This window comes from Rhea americana, unplaced genomic scaffold (genome assembly GCF_003343005.1).
Source record: "Rhea americana isolate MKP2758 unplaced genomic scaffold, rheAme1 scaffold_243, whole genome shotgun sequence".
NCBI classification, from domain to species: Eukaryota; Metazoa; Chordata; class Aves; order Rheiformes; family Rheidae; genus Rhea; species Rhea americana.
Genome location: NW_028186361.1, coordinates 513,774 through 535,924, shown reverse-complemented (window position 1 = coordinate 535,924; position 22,151 = coordinate 513,774). Strand labels below are relative to the sequence as shown.

At 39.3% G+C, this 22,151-nt stretch overlaps 1 protein-coding gene across 3 annotated transcripts in view; it reads right to left on the bottom strand.

Moving 5' to 3' along the window:
- Positions 1 to 22,151, bottom strand: part of LAMA4 (laminin subunit alpha 4) — a 107,652-nt gene that overhangs the window by 81,621 nt on the left and 3,880 nt on the right. The window contains exons 1-3 of one of the 3 annotated variants that reach the window (XM_085306634.1): positions 10,764 to 10,838; positions 8,062 to 8,085; positions 2,615 to 2,716 (exon numbers count right to left, since the gene is read on the bottom strand). In XM_085306634.1, coding sequence (XP_085162760.1) covers positions 2,615 to 2,716; positions 8,062 to 8,085; positions 10,764 to 10,823 — 186 coding nt within the window. In that variant the 5' untranslated portion in view covers positions 10,824 to 10,838. Of the gene's footprint in view, positions 1 to 2,614; positions 2,717 to 8,061; positions 8,086 to 10,763; positions 10,839 to 22,151 lie in introns of those variants that run through there. The other 2 variants (XM_085306632.1, XM_085306633.1) reach the window with 2 other exon arrangements.

The window sequence follows — 22,151 nt, the reverse complement described above, 5'->3', positions numbered from 1 at the left end:
GAGAGGAACCTCATGAAGTTCAACAAAACCAAATGCAGAGTCCTTCAACTAGGGAGGAATAATCCATGCAGCATTACAGGTTGGAGGCTGATCTGCTATAAAGCAGCTCTACGGAGAAGCAACTGGGACTTTTGGTGGACAGCACATTGACCGTGAGCCAGCAATGTGCCCTTGTGGCCAAGAAGGCCCATGGTATCCTGGGGTGCATTAGGAAGAGTGTTGCCAGCAGGTTGAGGGAGGCGATTCTCCCCTTCTACTCAGCCCTGGGGAGGCCTCATCTCGAGTAYTGTGTCCAATTCTGGGCTCTCCAATACAAGAGAGACATGGAGAGAGTCCAGTGTAAGGCTACAAAGATGATAAGGGGACTGCAGCATATCCCCTGTGAGGAAAGGCTGTGAGAGCTAGGGCTGTTTAGCCTGGAGAAGAGAAGATTGAGAGGGGATGTTATCAGTGTATACAAATACCTTAAGGGAGAGTGTCAAGAGGAGGGGGCCAGACTCTTTTCAGTGGTGCCCAGCGACAAGACAATAAGCAACAGTCATAAACTGAAACACAGGAAATTCCATCTGAACATGAGAAAAAAATTCTTTACTGTGAGGGTGGCAGAGCACCGGACCAGGTTGCCCAGAGAGGTGGTGGAGTCTCCTTCTCTGGAGATACTGAAAACTTGCTTGGACCTGATCCTATGCAACATGCTTGAGCATGTGACTCTGCTTGAGCAGGGGGTTTGGACAAGATGTTCTCCAGAGGTTCCTTCCAACCTCAACCATTCTGTGATTCTGTGATTTCCCTGGGGATTTCCACATGCTTGCAAAAGCCCTGTTATTGCAGTGTCCATAGGTGTATCTGTTCTGTTTTATGCAATCACACCTTTGTAAACCCTTTCATTCTGTTTCCTTGCACCATGTTCTTTCTCTTTCCCCTTCACTCTTTTTTCCTTTAAGCCTTTTCTCTATTCGTCTTTATTCAGAAGTAAATGGCCTGAGCAGGGGCTTATATGAAGTCAGGAAGTAACCTGGGGTTTGTCTCTTAGTCTTTTACTAGCTATCAGTTACTAGCTATCAGTTCAGACAGTCTAGTGTCCCAGATAAATGTGCGAGTCTGAAATACATATATACATTCAGATTACTTTCTGCTGATATTAGCAACTTTCTTTGTTCCCAGCTCCTCACATCAGTCTTCTTTTTGTAGAAGACAGGAAACAAGTCTTCTTTTATATTTTTAAATGAGGATTTCATTTCCTCTCTCATATATTCTACTCTAGACAAACTCTGATGGAGTCACCAGAAACAGACATTTGTCAAATGCTCTCTCTTGTTCTTAAATCTTCCATAAGAAGTTTCCTCTTGTCATATTCCCATGARGACTATGTGCATGTGAAATGAGAATAGCTTGGAATGCCCGGTAGTGTAGAGCCATTTTTTAAATGTAGAGCCATTTTTTAAAATTTAGTATTAAAACACTAAGCCAATATGCATTTGCAGACACTAGCCAAACCCAAGCGCACAGCAGCAGCCAAGCCATACTAACTGTCCCTAAGTTGAACAGTTGTACTGTCTTCCTCCCATGGGAATAAAATTGGTAAGAAATATGCCATGGAACATGGCATTATGTATGTGTGTAACTGCAAACTTGATATAGGCTGCAGCAATGCAAAGTAGTGAAAATTAGCAGGCCATTTTATGAAGAGATGAACTGAGGGCAAAGGTTTATGGCTTGTCAAATGTAACATAATAAATTCAGGGCAGAACTTGGAGCTCTAGGCTCTACTCCTGTTTTATAGGCTTATAAAGAATACACTAATGCCTAGCTCTTCTATGTGTTTCAGATACATTATACGTATTAACTTCCCTCCTTTTTTTTAGTGTATTATTGCTCTGATTGCCCCCTAGTAATTGAGTTAGTGTCACTGCACTAAATTTTGTTCTGGAACTACGAGTGATCAACTTCTAATACTAACCCACAGCTTTTTATATTAGCTGATAATGAGTGAGACCGAACATATGGCAAATTATAATACTACCTTGGAGTTCAACATGTTCTTCCCTTGGTGTATTATTTCACCCTCCTCATGTTGTTACTTCACAGCAGGAGGCTGCCATGCAGCAGAATTACTATGGATAACACATGTATATACACTCACAGGGGTCACTCATCGTTGTAAATTGTTTATATGATACACAGCACTATGTTCATAAAAGGAAGAATGAAAGGTGTTTCAAATTATATATTTTTCTTCAGGGGGATACAAAATCATATTTTTGATAGACTAAAAACTCTCCCCAGCTCTTCCAAATACTACATGAATATTTTGAATCTGCAGAGGTAATTTAGGTAAGTGAGAATGAAATTTTATTAGGATAATCTTGTTAATGTTTTGATCTTGGCTCTGCTTATGATTGTCCTTCAGCAAAAAGCTCCTGTGAGGTAGACTCTTTTTTTGTTGCACATTGAAAATCAACATTGGAGCAACCATGGCCCACAGTTGCTCAGGTTTTCCTGAAAAATATTTCCTTGATGTGAAACTTTATGCATGAAAGGGTACATGTTATCATTAAAATAAAAAGTCTCATAATTCAGTGAGGGGCTGGCAGAGAGGACAGGATTTCCTTACCACACAGATTCCAGATCCATCAAGGCATCTGTTTGCATTACCATTACAGCTGCAAGGAGAACATTTTCCTGAGCTGGTACGGTAAAATCCTTCTTGGCATCCCTGCAATGAGAAAATAAAAATAAAGTGTTTCCTATACATATGTATTCTGGGAGTTTGGTTTGGCTAAGAGGCAGGGAAAAGCAAAAATTACAACTGTTGGGTCTCCCCGGAGAACACTACACAATCCCATCCTAGTAGACCACACACACACTACTGAACTTGAGTTTGTTCTTACACTCTGCCCTGATGCTTGCTTTTTTTCCTTACACTATTTAACCTGTCAGCATTCCTTCATGTGCCTCATTTCCTGCCTCCTGCCCTTCAGTAGGTGCCTGCAAGACGGTGAGGAGCTTGCAGATTCTCACTCCACTTTGTACTGGAGAGGATAAGCTAACTAGAAATGATGGTTGGTTTTCAGCAAGGAAGGTTTATTAATAGAAAAGGAACAGTTTTTACATAAAAAAAAGGGAAAAACTTTAGGAAGTTTACTAAGAGCAAACTTTGTATTAGTTTTGATGAACTTTGGAGGAGGATCTTGGGAAGACTGGAACATATCTACACACATCAATGCCCTTCTGAACGAAAACCATCTGGCTGCTGTGAGATGTTCTCACAGCAGAGGCGTGTGCCTCACTTCACTGTCTGTCTGTTTGTAGGGCTAGCAAGATATGCCAGCTAAAATCTGTTGTCATTTCAGAAAGTAATCAGTCCCTGAGAGATACTGCAGTCCTCCAGCTATTTTTCGGGTRAAATAATAAATAGAAACGGCAGACTGTATGAAAAGTAAAATTTTCCTGTAAGTTCTTGAATGTGTGGATGTACCTGGTGTATATCATTTAGCATTTTTGATAACTACGCTTACTGAAATTAAATAGAAGATTATAAATATCTAAATCACCTTCTTTCAAATACTAAATAGAACAATAAGATAACAAAGCTATTAGAATGTCCTTCTAAGATTGGAGAATTAAAAAAAAAAAAAAAAAAAAGAAAGAGGATTGCTTTAGTTATCTATCTCCCAGGTGTAACTTCTGCTTTTCCACTGAGGAACTTCTACCTTATTACACATTACATTGGTGAGATGTGCACATGGAAATTTCAGGAGCAATCTCTGTTACTCAGGTGACACTTGTTCAGTCTGCGTAGCAATCTCTGTGTTATATGTGATGTTAGATTCCCACAGACCTATGTATTTTTGGACCCTAGAGCTCTTACCCTTGCATAACTTTTGCCATATTGCTTGCAGAGCAAATGTGAAGGCCGTAGCATATCATTTAGATCTCCAGAAACTACTTTCCACACCGTCTTTTTGCTATCATTTAGAAAGCCTATCGTTGAGGTGATTATCATAGCCTAAAATATGCCAGGCTTTCCTGGAATATTTTTTTATGGCTGACTCTCCAGTGCTTTGTGTCTCATTTGGTTCTTGAGGTCCCTTATTCTTGTAAAAAGAGGGAAAATCTAGCAAATCAGAAGGGCACAGTCTCACATACTTTGCATTTGTGTGAGCTATGAGGCTTCTAATTATATTGTACTGATTTAATTAGATTTCCTTTGCATCTCCTTCTCCCTCATTTTCTTGAGATGCCCTGGAAAAAAGGATGATTTATATTCTGCGCCGGCCTATCCATTTCTTCTCATGTCCATTCCGAGCTATAATATGAACAGTAGGTCTATAGCACTGAAAGTAGCACTGTGCAGTGATGCTTCCACTAGTTGCAAAACTAGCTTGAGAGTAATATTCCTAACCAGCCCTGTTGGTGACTGTAGCTAATTAACTATGGCGCAGTGCTATGGCTATGTTGCTTCTGAGACTTGAGGCAGTATGTCTGCATGGTGCTGTAGATACAGTTGTGGGGAGCTAGATAGCAAGAGGCAGCAATCCTGAGATTCATCTGTTAGCTTCCATTCTCAGGGGTGAGTAGAGACTTTTATCCAGCCAGATTAGCTGCTTGTTTGGAAAATAACACATCTTATAAGATGACTAACACCAAGCTTTAAAAATGAGGTTTAAAAATGAATCATTAATCCAGTCTTATCCCAAAGAGCTCCAAGAAGCTGAGATGAACATAAATGGAAAACTCAGTTGCCTTTACCATTCTTATAAACAATATTTTATCTGGTTTGCTTTGGAAACACTTTCTTAGATAATAGCTCCTGAGAGGAAAACCCTTCATACCATAGCCACATTGGGACAGCAGAAATGCTATCCATTTGTCCTGCTCATTTCTTTCTGTTGTTTAGTCTTAACATAGAAGTGTATGACTGGCTCCCACCAGACTAAGGATTTCAGCTAAATAATTATACCCCACACTGTGGAAGGGAGACAATTAGTTTCTAAATTGAAAACAGATTCTTATCCCAATGTCTTTCTTGGCAATATTTCTCTCCACTCATACAGATCTAAGGCATGTTTTGTTCTCTGATGCCCTTCAACTGGTGGGTGGTCGTAGCTGATCTGTTAATGTCTGCCCAAAAGCCTTCTTGCTTTTGCAGGTCTAAGCAGAATCATTTTTGACATATAGTGCTGAATACTGACAATTAAAATGTACAAGTGTGTGTGTAAATTATTCAGTCAGCCATAAATATTATCTTCTTTAGAGTTAAGCTAGAGGTAAGTCTGCACTGCAACCAGAAGTGTGATTTCAACATGTGAGCTTTCAYGTAGTTAACTAATCTACCAGTAGCAAGTAAGGTCCAATTCAGTGCAACTTCACTGGTAGCAGTTGTACRGGCAGGGTGGTACGGCCTTCACTGAAGCCCACTGGAAGCCACCATACCCCTGCTCTGACCACATACACTTCTCAGCCCCTTGAGATGTCTGTCCTAAGTTGAGGTACCTTTGATACTTTGGCCATCAGAGTCCCTCTTGAAAATGAGATGCAGGCTCCTAAGTCACCTAGGTGCTTTTTGGAAACATTATCTCCCCATACTACCCAATTCATCACAACAGCTTGGAAAGTACGGATAATCACTATTTTAATATACTACTTTAAACCACGATTGCATCCATTTAAACCAGAAATGAGGGACTGACAATCTATGGTATGAGTGAAGTGGGAATGGGAGGAAAACTGGATCCAAACTGCTTCCTTTGAGTTCRGAAGTTTTCTCAGGCATTCTCAATTATTCTAATTCATTTTTGTTGCTCCTTGCCCTATTAGTGATAATGGAGTGATCTGTTAGATGTTCCAGGGCATGAGCCAACATTATATTTATAAAAAGAAGTGTCAGATTATTGAGATAATTGAGGGATTCAAATGGCCAAATGTTCTGGGAGCACAAAATAATTGTACACAGAGCACAAACAGATCTAGAACAAAATGGAAATACCATCCCTGAAAAATCATTATGTAGGTAATTGAGTGAGCAACATTTCCACCCACTGGCCTTTTCTGAATGGTGAGGATGATTAGTGGGCCATAATGCTAAGTCTGCATTAGCAATTATGTCTTCATAATTATTGAATACTAGGGTCATTCTTTTGCCTGAGGGACAATGTTTGTTCCAGTTCAGTCCAAAAAGTCCAATCTAATGTTGCTGAGCCCTTTAAAATCTTTTACGCTCTTAATGCCTTTTTTTTTTTGCACCTGGCTTTAATTATTACATTTTTAAAAAGAGAAACCAGCTGCATTACTGCAAGCACTATGGAGCCTTTAGTCCTATTCTGTTGCTTTGGACCCTTCTGATGGTATGAGTGCAAGATAGGACTGAAGAGGGATGGCAATCCARATGTACAGGGTATGAGTCTTCTCCCACTTATATTCAGGTAGTTCCCCTGATTTTATTGTAGCTGCTATTGATATAGCACCTGAGTGACTGAGGGCAGAATCAGGTCCCCATTCCTTCCCTGCTAGGATTGCTTAAGCCATGCCATGATAAGTTTATCTGTTGTGTGCAAATCTCTGCTGATTTGCTCTTCCCAAAATGGAGTGCTGTGCTGGTAATATGCACAGAATGTTCTCTGTGGTTACATCTATAYTAGCCAACCAGAGAAGGGCAAAGTGTGGCTTCAGGCACTGGCTTAGATCATCCATGCTGATTAATGATTTATCTTCTGCCATGATTTTGCCCTTTGCCAAATTTTGCTTCCTAACAGTGCCAAGGCACAGCTCAGATCACRGCATTTGCTAGGGGATGTTCCCACAAGGCAGTATTATGGTACTGCTCTTCTCTGGACAAACAAGGAAAAAGTTTAAGCATATGGACATGAGCTGTGTTATGTTACTTGCATGAATTTCTTAAGAGGTCTTCAATCTACCTTATTCAGTAATGCAGATAGAGCCATTAACTCTTGCTTAGAAAACATGGGATGTTTATTTAGCTAGTTTTGGAGCTTGTAACTTTCCTATGAATATGTAAAAGAACAAAGGGACTCTTTATTCTGCCCAAAAGGATTTCCAGTACTCTTTGTTRTTTTCAGAGCTTTGTCTTGAGTGCTAGGGATACATGGAGAGATGTTGTTCCAGCATTAAATGATCTACATTAAGCAATTTCTATCTTTGTCATTTTCATCACACTCGTGACCTTTCCAGAGGTCCCATTGTGCTTGGTCCTGGACAAACTCAGAGCAAAAAGATGATGTTTGCCTCCAGGAACATTGTAAAAGGAGAGACAACTGGTGCACTTGGGGAACTGAAGCTGAAGAATAGCAGCCACAGTGTATCATCTGCCAGGTCACTGGTAAGTTTAGTCTCATATGTATATATCACTCAGTCATAACTGTCCAACGGTGTCACACTCTCTGTTGTTAAAGAGGCAAAAGGTTTGCTTCCTTCTAGGTCTGAGAAGATCCTCAGCGGGCTGTGTGATGTTCAGGCACAGAGGCAAAGATCAAACATTAGGGTATTACTTAGTAGATTCTGATTTTAAAGGTCAATTCAGTGCAGTAAAAGCAAGTGCAGCCTGGTCACATTTGCATACTATAAACTCATGCACTTGTGATCAACTTAGAGTTAATTTAATTAACCCAATATCCTAAGTCTACTTGTAAATATACAAAGAAAGTTTAATCCTCAGTCATAAACGCTAGTACTTCATGTAGTCGTGGACTCCAAGAGGCAAAAATGAACATTTATTTTGGTTTCTGGCAACACATACACATGTTGGTATATCTATAGGCTAGACAAATGGTTGTAGCATAACTTATGGCACTCTAGCCAAGCTATTGTAAATGTTCTTGAGCATGCTCTTAGCCCTTAGCAAATGCAAATTATTTTATTTTAGCCCCAATGAAAGAGAGCTAAATCTAGTCTCATTACCTGCCCTCTGGTGTTAGTCAAGAGCATACACGGATGGTTACTGATATTATTTTATCTTGACAGTTCAGCAAATTCATTGGACTTGTCAGCATAGGTTGACATAGGTTCAATGTACGTAAATATCTTTCATGCATTAGAGCTTACCATTTTTCTGCAGTTTGACCTCTCCTGTAAAGGTGGTAAAAATACTGTCAGAATACATACGCTTAAGAGAGTCTTAGTAATGAGAACTATGGGGTTTGATGTGATAAGCTATCTCTCGGTAGAAACATACCTATGGAGAATTATGACATATATTGTGAATTATTTGCATCTTAATATTTGTTACTTGATTGATCAACAGTTTAAGAAGTGCAGGACGCTCAAAACTCCCCCCTGTCCTTTTCCCCTTAACCCCAGAAGAAAAGAAGACAAATTGTACTTGACCATTATTAAAGCTTAGACTTAGAGCCCAGGGAGAAGAAAATGGAAGAGTATTGCTTCTGTGGTATAACACGAAATGACATCATGTCAGCCATTGATACGTGTTGAAGTCAGACATGTGAGCAAATAAAACACAAGTTTTTAATGTGATGATGAAAACAGATTGCTGAGTGGAGCTATGGGTTCTTCCTTCCCTGATAACTTCAAATCAAGAAGAGGAAATGTTTTTCTGGAAGGTATGTTTTAACCAAACAGAAGTTTGGGACTTAGTATAGTACTAATTCCCTGAAGCTCTGTATCATTTGCTATACTGGAGTGAATAAATAATCTAAACATCCTCCACTGGTATTAAAACCTGTGGATCTATAAAATACACTGGTCTACTGGAAGTGCATGGTATTGCCATGGRAACAACAGCCATCTACTCCTTGGGGATATTTTCAAACCTAAACCAAACATGCTTGTCTTTGTTTATTTTTTTTTATGAGCAGTATTTGGAATTTGCAGCCCCAGTTCTGAGGCTTTTTGAAGACTGTTCGCTTAGGCTAACTGGAGATAAATAGCCTACTGCCTTTCCTAAAAATAAAAGATATTTTCCTTCTTAAATATCTCTCAGTACTTTATGTAATTATGAATTGGAAATAAGAACGTTAGACAAACAAGTGCTATTTGGCTCATGCTGAAAAGCCTCCTCTTCTGTACTTTTGATGCTATTCCAAGTCCTTCTGGTTTCTTTAGAGTAGACAGGACTCTTTTGAGATTCCTGGTCCTTATCACCTGCATAGGGGCTTCATGTTCAGAAGTACTCAATTCCCTATCAAGCACTCACAGAAAGCATGCCAGATTTTCAGTGTTCAGCAAATCCCACCTGGCAAGTCTATGTTGGCAATGAAGACAGACCCAGGTCAAATCCCAGAGGACCTCCTTGCCTCAAGCGCGGTGCTGTGCTAACACAGCTGTGGCTGTGCTGGTGTACGGGCATTCTGGCAAGCAGCCTTCACAGCTGAGCAGTAGGAGTGTGTGTCTAGGAAGCCCAAACCACAGCAAGGCAGGAGTCAACCACGTGGAGACATCCACATGGGAAGAAGCCAGCTAGACTCCCTTGGTATAGTATAATTCCTTTTATACTAAAATCTAAGTCAGTTGTGCCTCTTGCTCTCTATTGGCTGTAAAGGGAGGCTTGGAGGCCTGCCTCAGTAGTAGGCTTCTATAGTGTAGAAGTGTGTATTCCGTATGAAGTCTGGGAGAGGTGAAACCTATCCCAGTTGTTAGGTGTGCTGTGCTGTGTAGAAATGTCCAGATCACAGCTGCTGTGCCGTAACTCTGGCCAAACTGCCAGACTTTRGAGGAATGCAGAGGCTCCTGGTGGTCTGTTCTCCCAGACAGTATGTTGAGGTAGAGAAAGTGGATGCATCTAAAGGAAATCTGGACATCTGACAGGCTCAGGCAATTCTGTTTCTAGGTTTGAGTTCGCTTGCTTCTGGCCAGTTCACAGTGTGATCATGGGTGGTTTCCCTTCATCTGGGTTGAATCTCCTCTAATACTTACAGCCAGATTTCCAAGGGAGTTGTATTATATTACTCTGCACTAGAACCACCTTCCCCAGAGAATACTTGTGCACTCAGAGTCTGCAAGCAAAATCTTTTCAACCCATCTCTGAGAACTGTTTTTCTCCATTGGGGGAAGAAGGCATAAACATATACTAATACCTTTGGACAAAGCTATAATTCTTAGGAAGAATTTTAAAATACCACAGGACATTTGCCATTTGAAAATTGATCTCGTTATTGACAGTAAATCAGTCCCACTTTAACTTGGTGGCTTTAGACAACACGGAAAAATATTTAGTAAAGAAGTCTGTGAACAATTATTATTAAGATTTTGTATTGCCATTTGATACACTTGGAGCTCACTGCAAACATAGTGACTTTAGTTCTATCCATGCCTGTGAGACACAAGATTATCCCATTTTACAGAGAGCAAAACTGACTTCTGCCATCATGTTAGTGCTGTCATGTTCCTTTCTGGTTCAAGCTTGTAATTGCACAGTATAGATGCAAATGGACTGCTGTGAGCGACTCAAACAATCGGCAGAGCTGGTGGTTGGAATAAAGCTCCTCAGACAGCAGCACAGCAAAGCTCTAGCAAAGAAAGCAGCATAGACCCCATTCTAAGGACACTTATAGTTCCCTCCAAAAGGCATACTTTTTGCGGCCCTAGAAATTCTACTTTCCCAATAAACGAMGTGTTAGACTCCATGTGCATCTCAGTTTAAAACCACTCTGGATGGGCACAGATTGTATGGTTTATCATGCTTGGAAAGTCTTAACTAAATGATAACAAAGCAATCTCCTTTACCTCAGACAGATACACGAGTCTACTTCTAGTATTTCATTCAGCAAGAAAGTACTGAGAGCACCCACCTGCCTCCCACATCTGCTGTTCAGTTCATGGCATAACTGAATCCCAGTCCTTTTAAGCATGGGATCCTAGTTGTAGAATGATGGACGTTTGAATAGTTTTCTTGCTCCCTGGGAGCAGAGTAACGACGTTTCAAATTCCTCAGCCATTTGCCTAGTTCAAATATACGTTATTCATAAGCTYAGGCACAAAGATTTAGTTCTTCCTGAGTCTGCTGGGAAACTTTCTGCAAACAGAAAGAGCTGTAATAACACTGTGTCCCACTGTCCTGACCCTCCTGCCTTCTGTGACCTGCAGGACAAACCCTTCCGCACTTGTTGCCAAAAAATAAAATCTGGCAGATATACAGTACATGCTGTGTGCAACTGCAGCTCAGTGCAGACGTGTGCTACTGGTGAACTAGAGTCTACCCCTCAAGAGCCCTGGGCTTTTGACATTCTTACATAGTGGGCATTCAGTGACCCCAGGCAAGATGCTTAACTGCTAGAGGTTAAATTCTGGCTTGAACATTTGGCATGCATTGTTTTTAGGAGTATCAAGGAGTGGGGAACTGCAGGGGGATCACAAAAGTGTTTGTGTACCTGGGGATGGGCAAAGTTATTGCGGGGGAAAAGATGTAGCTGCATTCACTCTGCAGGATCCTGGTACTGACTCAGACATATTGCTTGTTCCCTTGGTCCTTGAGTCACTGAATGGACTCAGAAGTTCACAGGAAAACCTATGAACTGCACTTGCTCTGTGGGGTCAGCAGAGAGAAGCTTGCATGCATTCCCTTTTTTTCCCAAATGCATAGGCCAAATGCACTGGAGCCATCTGAGGATGAGTTTACCAGACTATTTAATACAGTGTTTATTAATTAATACTGTGATTTGAATAGTTTACATGGACATGCCTTTAAGTTATGGAAATGGAGCTCTGCTTTTGGTATGGGATTAACTTCCACAAAGTTTTGTCCAAACCTCATGTTTGTCCCATGTTCTGCCCATCCAGGCAGTATGTGCTGGTCTCATTACTATCTTACATCCTAGGCTTTTGAACTTTTCTGCATGAGGAACTCACTGGGGCTAGCTCTCCAACACTAGCTTTGGATGCTGAGAACATTTTTGTACCAAATATTCACTGCAGTTGAAGAACTCTAATAAGTACATTTTGGGATGAATTCGACTGGTAAAAGTTAGGACTGTGCTGTTTTTGGCTATTCCCATAGGACAATGCATATTTTACAGTAGATCATGTAAAATGTCTGAGCAGTGTGCATCAGCAGATGATTTGCCTTACCTATCTGGCCTAGCTTGCTGTGAAAGACTGTCTAGCCACATTCTACAATTAGGAGATAAGAAATCAATTGAACCCAGCATCAGATGCTGCCAAACAACTCTATATGCTCAAATTCCTGATTCTTGTTTTCAAAAAGGTAGAATAGTCACCACTAATGGCATGAAAACTGTGCTTCTAATATTATTTAGCATTGTTCCTCTTCCTCATAACTTTATCTTTTTCTGTTCTACACATGAACGCTAGACTGTTCACAAGATTGCCAGCAATATGTAATCAGAACAACACTCGTAGACTCTTCCCTGTAATAGCTACTATGAGAGAAGCTTGAGAGGGCAGGCTCTATCTCTCAACAGCTGAAATGACTGAGATTACAGGTGACTTTATTTAAATATTTGATTTTTGTTACTTCTCCAACCCGCCATTTCTACAACTATGTCTGACTTGACTAGGCATAGTCAGTGTGAACAAAGGATCTGACGGACAGGAATCCTATGTGAAGTGTAAGTCTTTGGTTAAAATCTGTCTAATCAAATTCCGTCTGCATTGTTCTGTTTTTTTTGAGGTAGGAGAGAAAAAATATTTCTAGAAGGTGTCCTTGGCCTCTTTGTATACAAGCTTATTGACAGTTCTGATATTATCCTGTCATCCATTTTCCAAATGCTCTTTTCTGGTTTGGACTATGAAGTTGTAAATCTTTTGTTTTTTGCAATCATATGGCTAGAAATCTGTGTAGCTTTGAGTTTCCTCAAAAGCTTAGTGAATACTTTTTACAGTGAGGATTTTGCTGCAGACAGCATTCTTCCATAGGTCCACTTATATATAGTGAGGCATTAATTAAATCCATGGTTCCTCAGTTTATATTTATAGCATGCATTCACTCCGGATTTCATTTATAGGTTACCTTTTAGTCCTGTCTGAATTACACGTCTCTCTTGTTGATGACCAGGCTTGAATGTCACTTAAACTGTCTTACAGTAAATGCCAACTAGATGGGATGATTACTCATTGGCCCATCCTGGGGGAGGCCTCTGTAGCTCTCTTGGACTGTTTCTATTAATGGCATATCCAAACATTACGCTGGCAGGTTTCCAATCTCCATCTGCCCCGCATCAGCTCATGCATGACCTTGAGCACCACTCTTTCCCTCAGTTTCTCCATCTATAAAATAGCATAATGACTATAGCTTTTGGAAATGGCTTTGGCACATCCTGATGGAAGTGCCACATAAAAGCTTTTCAATCAATATTGACAATTACTTCAATATTAACTGTTATTACTATTTGTGCCCATGCTTTCAGGCCATTTTTGAATTCTCCTCCTATTCAGTTATTGTCTCTTTTGTTAGAGTCAGGGAAGTTTTCCTGTTCTTGGACAATGTACACAATGGGCAGATCTGTTGCTTAGGGTTCTATGTTCCTCTGTGTTGGTGTCTAATCCAGGATAGCACATCCAGTGAAAACGGTCTGCATTTCACTAACATTAGCTCTAGTGTTCACARCTAGAATGTGGTCCACAACTGTGAACAAGTCAACAACTTCATGTCTTTTGAGAGAACTAGKCAGAATCACTAGGAATATCCCCATAAGGGCAGACATTTCTGGTAGTCATAATTAGCTCTTTTCAGATGCCTGCTGTGAATACAAAGCTGTTGCCACATCCAAGACTTCCAATCTTTTTAATCCTGTGCTGGAAGCACTTTTTTGGCTTCCAACTAAACCACCAGCTTTTAGAGTCATTTGCTTACTTACATAGCCCTGCTTGGCATCGTGCCACCTTTCTCCTCTTTTTTTTTCTCCATCCTTTCTAAGGAGTTGAACTATACTGTGGTATTTGAGGGCAACTTTTATGAGTGATCTGCAAGGTTTTACTGCCAAAGCATACCAGCTATGTGAACAGGATTAGTCAAAGAGGGTAAGGAGAAGGAGAAAGAATTGAAAATACACATCAATGTTAAAATTTCATATGAAAAAGTRAAACTAACTTTATAGGACGGTATTTAAGACATTTAAGGCATTCTGTTTTCYTCATAAGTGGAAGGAAATACAAATATGGAAAAATCTATTTGATATAGTAAATAATTTCGATTAAAATATCTTTCAAAGCATTTTCTTTTGATTTTGTTAGAAACAATGGTTAGAACATTTTTATCTTCTTGAAAAAACAAATGAAGCTTGGAGCTCTACTAAAGGAACAATTAGCAGTTCCCCCTTGTGCTTCACTGCTTCTGCTGAAAACTTCCCCTTTTAACCTGCTCTGTTCATTTCTCTTTATTTGGCAYGTGTCTTACACTATGTCTTGGAAAAGGAGGATTTTGCACTGAGGGCTTCCAACCGYGAAGTTAAAATATATCTGATTTAAAAATGCCCTGGTAATGCCCTTTCTAGGAAARGTCATACTTCACTTTAATTTAAGTTATCATCTGAAGAAATCAATGTATTTAAAATTCCCAGGCTTTGAGTAGTAACAAATTCAAGACTCTCTTTGTGCTTGAACCTGTAAATCCCTATGAAGCGACATTTCAGTGGGATCTTTGTCTTTCTCTGCACAATGAACCACTCAGAATTTAGTAATTTACCAGTCAACTGGCTACACTCTATCATCAAACTCATTGCAAAGAGAGATGCTCTTTAGCCAGATTTATCTGGGCTTTGAAGCCTGACAAACCTAGAGAATTAAAAACAAACAAGCTCGCTCACCAGCTTCCCCTTAGGCCTCCACTCTTTATTTATAATTCCTATAAGCCTTCATTACCTCCGTTCTACAGCATCAAATTCTTCTGAACTAGAAAGGTCACAGTCTGACTATTATTACGGAGAAATTAATTCTGTCTGTGACATCATAGCTAGGCAGTTAATTAGCCTAGTTAATGGGACAGTACAGCTGTTAGAGAGCTGTCTGCATGCAGAAAGCCAYTGCACCATATTTACCTTTTAAAGGGCAGAAACCACATGCAAATTAGTGATTCGCAGATAYAAATTTATTTTTAAGTTTAAAAACATTTCTGTGAGGAACACATTCTTTAGCTCAGTCTCCTAGTCAATATTCCTGACAGAGTTTATAATAAGTACTCTGGTGTAGTACATTAAATTACTGTATTGTTCTCTTAAACTTCTGACATTGCTAGCTGTGGAGTATTTATTGCTTCCAGTGCTCTACYGATGTTGCGAATTAGAAATTAACTAAAAGTTGGTGTGGAGTTTTGGGCACAAGGCTGGTAATCTTTTTTTATTCACTTATCTAGACAGGTATTTTAGTTCTAATTACATTTAATGAGATTACAGACTAAAACAATTACATGAATTACACAATAACAAGCTTTCTGTTTTCTTTTTCTACTTAACTTGCAAGTATGAACTCAAATTCTTTGCTGCTGAAATATTCACTAAAAAACCAAAAATATTGTTGAAAACTTTGGTTTTTTTTAATTAAAATCTAAGATGAGGTACGTTCAATGAAAATTAAAGCCTTCCTGCATGCATTTGTCATAGCTCTGGACAACTGAACCTAATAATAAGGTCTTCTAGGTAAGTGATACTAAATGCTCATTAGAACTGAAATGCCCTCTTTTTATGAAGCTCAGCAATCTGGATCTTGAAAGATTAGGGGAAAAAAGCAGTGACACTACTTGTGAACCCATTATCTTTTTCAGTATATGAACTGTTCAATGAGTGATGAAGCAAATGAAGCCTTGTTTTTTCTTAGTAGTGCCTTTCTTTTGTCCACTGTCAATATTGCCCCTTTCTGTTTGTGTCCTGGTGACGCCCCAATCTGTAAAGGCAGTGCTGTGGCTGTTCTGGAGTCACACCGTGCCTTGCCAGTCAACAACTGCTAAAGAAAATACCCAATGGCTGAAGTTTGCCTGTTTTTCCAAGCAAGCAAGCAACAAAATACTATAAGGTCTCCATCATTTACRTATATTGAGGCATAGAGCTCTCCTCAGAATTTATTGAAAAAAATCTAGTTGCTGTAAAGGAGGCAAGATAAGGTCTTAACTTAATAGCAGACTCATTTGAAAACATCACTTGTTGACTTACCCCTGCAATTCAGGCAAATTTTTGTACAATCTGAGGAGCTATCAACTCATCAGYGTCTGCAAAACGTAAGTTTATTTTTGATGATGATAAAAAAAGGGATTATGATGGTGAGGTCTTCCTGATAGTTTGACACAAAAAGGCRGAGACTGCTAAGACTGAAAACAGGTGCTTTGCTTATAGATAAAATCCTCTGCTTGTGCATGCCTCTGTGTAATAKTGACAGAATAACTGTATCTCCTGTAAAAAGAAGCAATAGCTGAAAGCTAGATGGCTTGATGTAGAAAAACATTATTTCTTACCTTAACTAATTGTATCTAATTTTGAAAAATTTCCTGTGCTGAAAACATTTCCAGGCTGTTACCCCTTCCCCAGTCCAAGTGGAAAACAAAATGCCATTCAGCAACAGGCCCTRTGATTTAGAGATGGGATTGGATCCAACATAAACATTTCTCAGCTAGGCATTCTCTGTAGAAGTGCGTAGTCATTTTTTCCATATACAGTGGGAAAGACAAAGCCTCTGCTTAAAAGGCATTCTTCTCCAGAAAGGGGAAGGGCTAAAAGGTTTTAGCTGTTTGCGAAGCTGGCTAAAGATCAGAGATTAATTCCAGGCTCCATTTTAATGTACTTATTACTACAGCCACTAAGTAAAAATCTTACTGTTACAGATGCTCACTGTGGCACGCAGAAATTCTGCATTTGGAAAGATAGTTATTGGATTCTCTTCTTTCAAACAAAATGTCAAGTTTGTTCAAGGAAAAAAGATTTACAGGAAAAGGGAAGATAATATTGTTTTATTTCTTCGTTAACTCCTCCACCTAGTCTCCACAAAACACTCATATGAAATGTGCGGGCTGAGTCATACTTTCACCACCTGAGTCACCCAGATAAGTGAGATATAATCAGTTGACAAACCACAGTGACCCAGAGATTTCCAGATAGGAGACTAAAATTTTCAAGGGATAAAAATACAAGTGGCATTTAAAGCAGGTGTTGCTCTGCTCATGGGAGAGTGTTAAAAACTGAGAGGGTAAATCATGGGTATGGCATCACAGGCGACTGAAGTTTCCTTTGATTTCCTTAGTGTAACCCCTCTAGCATTTGTTCCTGGTTCAATTTTGCAACTCTGTGAACTCTGGAATCACAGYTGAGACATATAGTGTTCTGCTTCACCAAGAGTCTATTGGTTTAAAAGCCTGTAACTATCAAACAGAAGCTATAGTCTGAAAAACTAAAGACAAAGAAAAAAGTTTTCATCAGATTTTTCATCCCTAAGGATGGCCCATACTGTGAATAAACCAGACAGCTACTGAACATGGCTGAGTTGAAAGTGCCATATTTCCAGGCTCCCAGCATGGCTTCTCCCTTGATGGTGCCAGTGCTTTGGAAATGTGGGAAGAAAGGGACACAGCTTGGCATAGCTAAATTTGTGCTACAAGCATTATACCCARGAGTGGTATCTAACTAGTGTATAGAGGCAGGCAGAGGCTGAGCTCAGAAAGGAGAGAGGAAAGGTGTATTTAAGTCAGAATGGACTAGGGAGAAGAGATAACCTCTCCCCCTCACTCATTGCCTCTCTGCCCMCAGCTTGTTTCATCATAGACATGATTGGATAATGAGGAAATTGGTTGTTGGCTCAAAGAAGGGTAAGACTAGATCAAGATGAAAAAAAAACTATCAACCTCTTTCCTTATCTCTCAAAGATTACTCACTTAAGTCCCTATTTCTAGCTGACTTAAAAGTAATAATCTGGTGTCTTAGTGRTACTGTAGAGTCTCTACAGACAATCTTCTCCATTGATGTGAGAGTTGGGACGCACAGAAAAGGCCACTACMACTCTGCAAGAATTTGGGCACAGCACACAAATCCCCTCTGACTCTACACCATGTCTAGGCTCTACCTGCTCATTTYCCCATGAACAAATCTGTGCTAGGCACTGGTGCTCCCAAGACCTCCCCAGCCTGTACTGCCCAGACTGTGCTAGCTTTAAAGAGCACCTATGTCTGTAGGATTTAAATAGCTCAGGAGGGCTTTCCCATATTTTACCCAGCCTGTTCATTTCTTTTGGTGCTGGTGCAGATATTATCTGTAAAAATGCTTGTTTCCACAGAGTGTTTGGAGGAAACATCCCTGGAGCTAGGAAGGGGAAGCACTGCTCCTCTTCTTTACAGCAGCAARGATTCATGAATGGCAGGCTCTTTGTAGGCCTTCATCCAGGCTGAGAGATGAAAATCTACAGTGGGCCACCCTTGCTCATATTGTCCTTGTGTTACCCTTGACTAAAAATAAGCCTGCCCATCTTTTGCCACTGGAGAGTCCCTTCATGGGACTTCACGGCTGGTAACATAGCACTACACTGTCCAGAAATGCTCTGGTTTAGTTGCTAGTTCTATGTGCTGTTTCCTCCATCTGATGCCAAYAGTGGAAGGCTGAATACATTCATTTTGGTTCATTTTTGTTAGGATGACACAGTTAAGCAACGATTCATAGCCCTCCAATCTTAGTTAAAATGACTATTTTTGCAGATCACATTGCAGGTTGATCATACAGATAGATTATTTTTATTCTCTAGTTTTATTCACTATTTCACTAATTATTACATTTAAAATTAACATTTTAGGTGTGGACTCCCCATGCTGCCTGGCTTACACATGCTAGAGCTTATAAAATAACATTTAGTTCTGCTTATAATCTTATAAACTTAGAATAGTAGTTTCTAAAACATTTTTCACAAACCTATGTTATTCTTGATCTCATATTTGGTATCTTAGTAACTCATGATTACCAGACTTTTGGCACTCTTTCTTGGTAGTTTGTCTTTAAAAAAAGAAATCCTCAAAATAGTAGTTCTAAAGAATTGCACAATACAGCTAAAAACTGGGAGCAACAAATACAAAGCGTATTTACTTCATTTTTATCAATCTCTGTGTGCATTGACAAATGTATACTGTATGCATCCTGACTGGTAGAACAATTTCTCTGAGATCATTAATGACAAAGAATCATAATTCAAAAACCATGGAGCTATAACAGCATTTATTCAATATCATTCAGCAGTTGTTGAATCTTGCACTAGGATGTACAGTCCAAACATCCCTATGGATGGTTGTTTCTGAAAATGAATGGAGATCAGATCCAAATTTTCAAGAGGAGCAATTAAAATATAACAACCAAATGTGTCTATATTTTGATGCTTGAAATCTAAGTCCAGAAGCAAATTGTAAATAATCAGTGACTGGCTGCATATTACTCAGAAACCACCAATTTTCCACAGCTCTGGAACACAAATTGTAGGTATTTGTTATCAGTTTAAATCAGAGCAAGTTCTACCTCCTTCAGAAAACAATTCTTTTATTGCTTTTCATGTCCCTTAGAAAAACTAGACTTTTAATTCTGTCATTGCTTCCCATGTCATGAATAAGAGTGAGCATGAAATGCCTTTTATTGGCTCTCACAGTCCTGAATGGGCTTTGGGGCACTTTGCTGGTGCTTGCCCAAAACGTTGTGGGAACAAGCTACAGCAAAGTTTAACTTGCATTGTTCTGGTCACTGTGTCTTATGCACCTTCTTGAAACGGAGAACATTTCCCACTCTCCATCTGCTCTGTCCTTTGGTTCCATTCACTTCAGCTTCCTATGATTTGAAAGGTTTGGGGGTCTATTGGCTCTTGTCCTAGCAGCTGATTTTCATTAAACCCTTGATGAGAAACTTAAGCTGGAATCATAAACATCTGCAGTTAAAACTTCCTCCTCACTAATAGACGTTTCTCAGAACATAACCTTGTTACACCAGAAAGAAACAGCAGTTAGAAATCCAGACTGCCCATTATGGGAGTTAACCTAACATAACCTTAAGGAACTGAAATGAAATAATTCAAAGATCTGCTTTTTCAAAGGTGGAAGCAGTTCCCTTTAGTTTGAAAGAATATAAAGATTTCTGTCAGTCTAAACCCCYTTTTGACTCACACCTCAGGATTAGATCTTCTTGCTTCCTTCAGTACTCATTTGTTTCGAACAGATTAAGGCTACAACTAAGGAGCGAATTGTGCTTTCTCTCAACAGTCTGCAAGACTTTCCATTCCAAGTCTTTTATGGGGGAAGAGGTGAAGGCAATTTGATAGTTTGAGGTCTTTGTTTACAAGAGACTAAGACTTTTGAGTGCTCTATCTTAGATATTTAACTTGAGTCTTTCTAGAGAGGTGAGTTGGTCAGGGAATCTCTGCTAATTAGTGCTTGTCCCTTTAGAAAACCAAAAAGAAAGCACCTAAAATATCTTTATTGCTTTTGGTAAGTTAGATCAGCAGCTGCTGGTAGAAGTCAGGTGGGAACAAATGATTGTCAAACATACAATTTTGATTTGTAAGCTCCAACAGTAAACTTCTAGCTCTTACTGTTTCTTAGAGTAAAATGACTAATTTTGCCTTGACTATGATCATTATTTCCTTTAAAGGACTTCTTTTCCTCTCTGCCCTTCCCCTGAGCTAAAAACACTACTGCTGAAAGCAGTTTTTCTCTTCCATCCATCCAACAATATCATGCCTTCCTTCGCTCTGGGAATTGGCTTCCTGCCTTATCCGAACTATTTCAGTCCTTTCTTTATCCTTCAGGCTATAGATAATCTCATTCTTGCTCTAATTTTTTCCTATYCTTTGTCTGTCTTCTGCTTTAGTTTGCTTCCTTTCCCATCATTTGCTTCATTTCCCAGAGAGGACATTTGAAATGATCTTTCCTTGCTTGGCAAGTGTCTTCACAGAATTTTTTACCTTTCTTCTATTAAACCTTCCTACACTGATCTGTGCTGGACTCTCTCYGCTATCTTCTTGAACCTCTTGTAGTCATTTAGATCAGAATGAAATGAATTTAGAACAGCCATCTTCAGGATATCACCTTATACTCAATTTCCAGGGAGTGACTTGCCATATTCTCTAATATTTSAGCTCTTCTCCCATTGCTTATTTTTACCTAAGACGTTCTGCTCTTCTAATATTCATAAGGAACTGTGTTCCTATCTGTGAACAATCTTCAGCTATATAATTGAAATAATCATATCAGTGGAATTTACAAACATTGAATGTTGACAGTGGAAGGCTCCAGATCCAGATGACCTACTTCTTTTTTTAAAGGCATGTATTTGATGATGGGATATAAATATTCTCAGCAGTTAGCTTCTGGTTTTCAGTCTTGTCTCTGGCTTATCAAAAACAGAAGTGTCTCACCACCACCTTTTCTTTCTGCCATGTTCAAGCTAACACATGAAATGTGAGCCTACACCTGATWAAGAATTCTGATGATTGCCACTCAGCTTCTTAGCTTTCATTTGAAATTTGGCTGTCAGTTTTAAATCCTCTTTTCTCTCATCTCTGATTATCTTCCTTGTAAAATATTCTAATCTTTCTGTATTTGGAAAATCAGTCTCTAACATAATGCTGTCAAATGCATTTGGGTTATGTTGGCGAGTTGGATCCAGCACTTCTTGATCAYTTTCTTTCTCCCTCCCACTATCTCCCCATACACATCACAATTTCAGTTTGGTAACATCTTCTCTATTATTGCATTTGTGAGCCAAAGAACTTAATCATCTTGAAACAGGACACAAGCAATGTGGGTACTTCATGGAGTGCTTTTAATATTGATCTGCCTCTTGATAGAGAATCCAACACAACTGGATAAATTGCTCAGTGCTTAACTACTTTAGAAGTTAAAATGTGTGAATAACTTCTAGTTTTTTTTTTCCAAATGCTGCATATATTAGATCCTCATTTCTTAGACTGGGGACCCTGTCACAGTTTTGTTGCTTATGTAGGTGCTTACACAAGACATTCAAAGTTTTTTACATAACTTCGTTCTGAGCTAAACAGATCTGAATTCTGCAATGTTATCTTTAAACTCTCAACACTTTAGTCCTTCTCATGATACTTTCTGAAGCATTTTCATTAATTTATGAGCATTCTTCTTGAAACACAGGCATAGTGTGCCTGGATACATTAGTTGTACATTAGATGGTGGTCATATTAGTGCTTGTTTTGAATTTAGTATGGCCATTATTTTGTATGGAACTTACTCCAATGAATTTAAACACCTA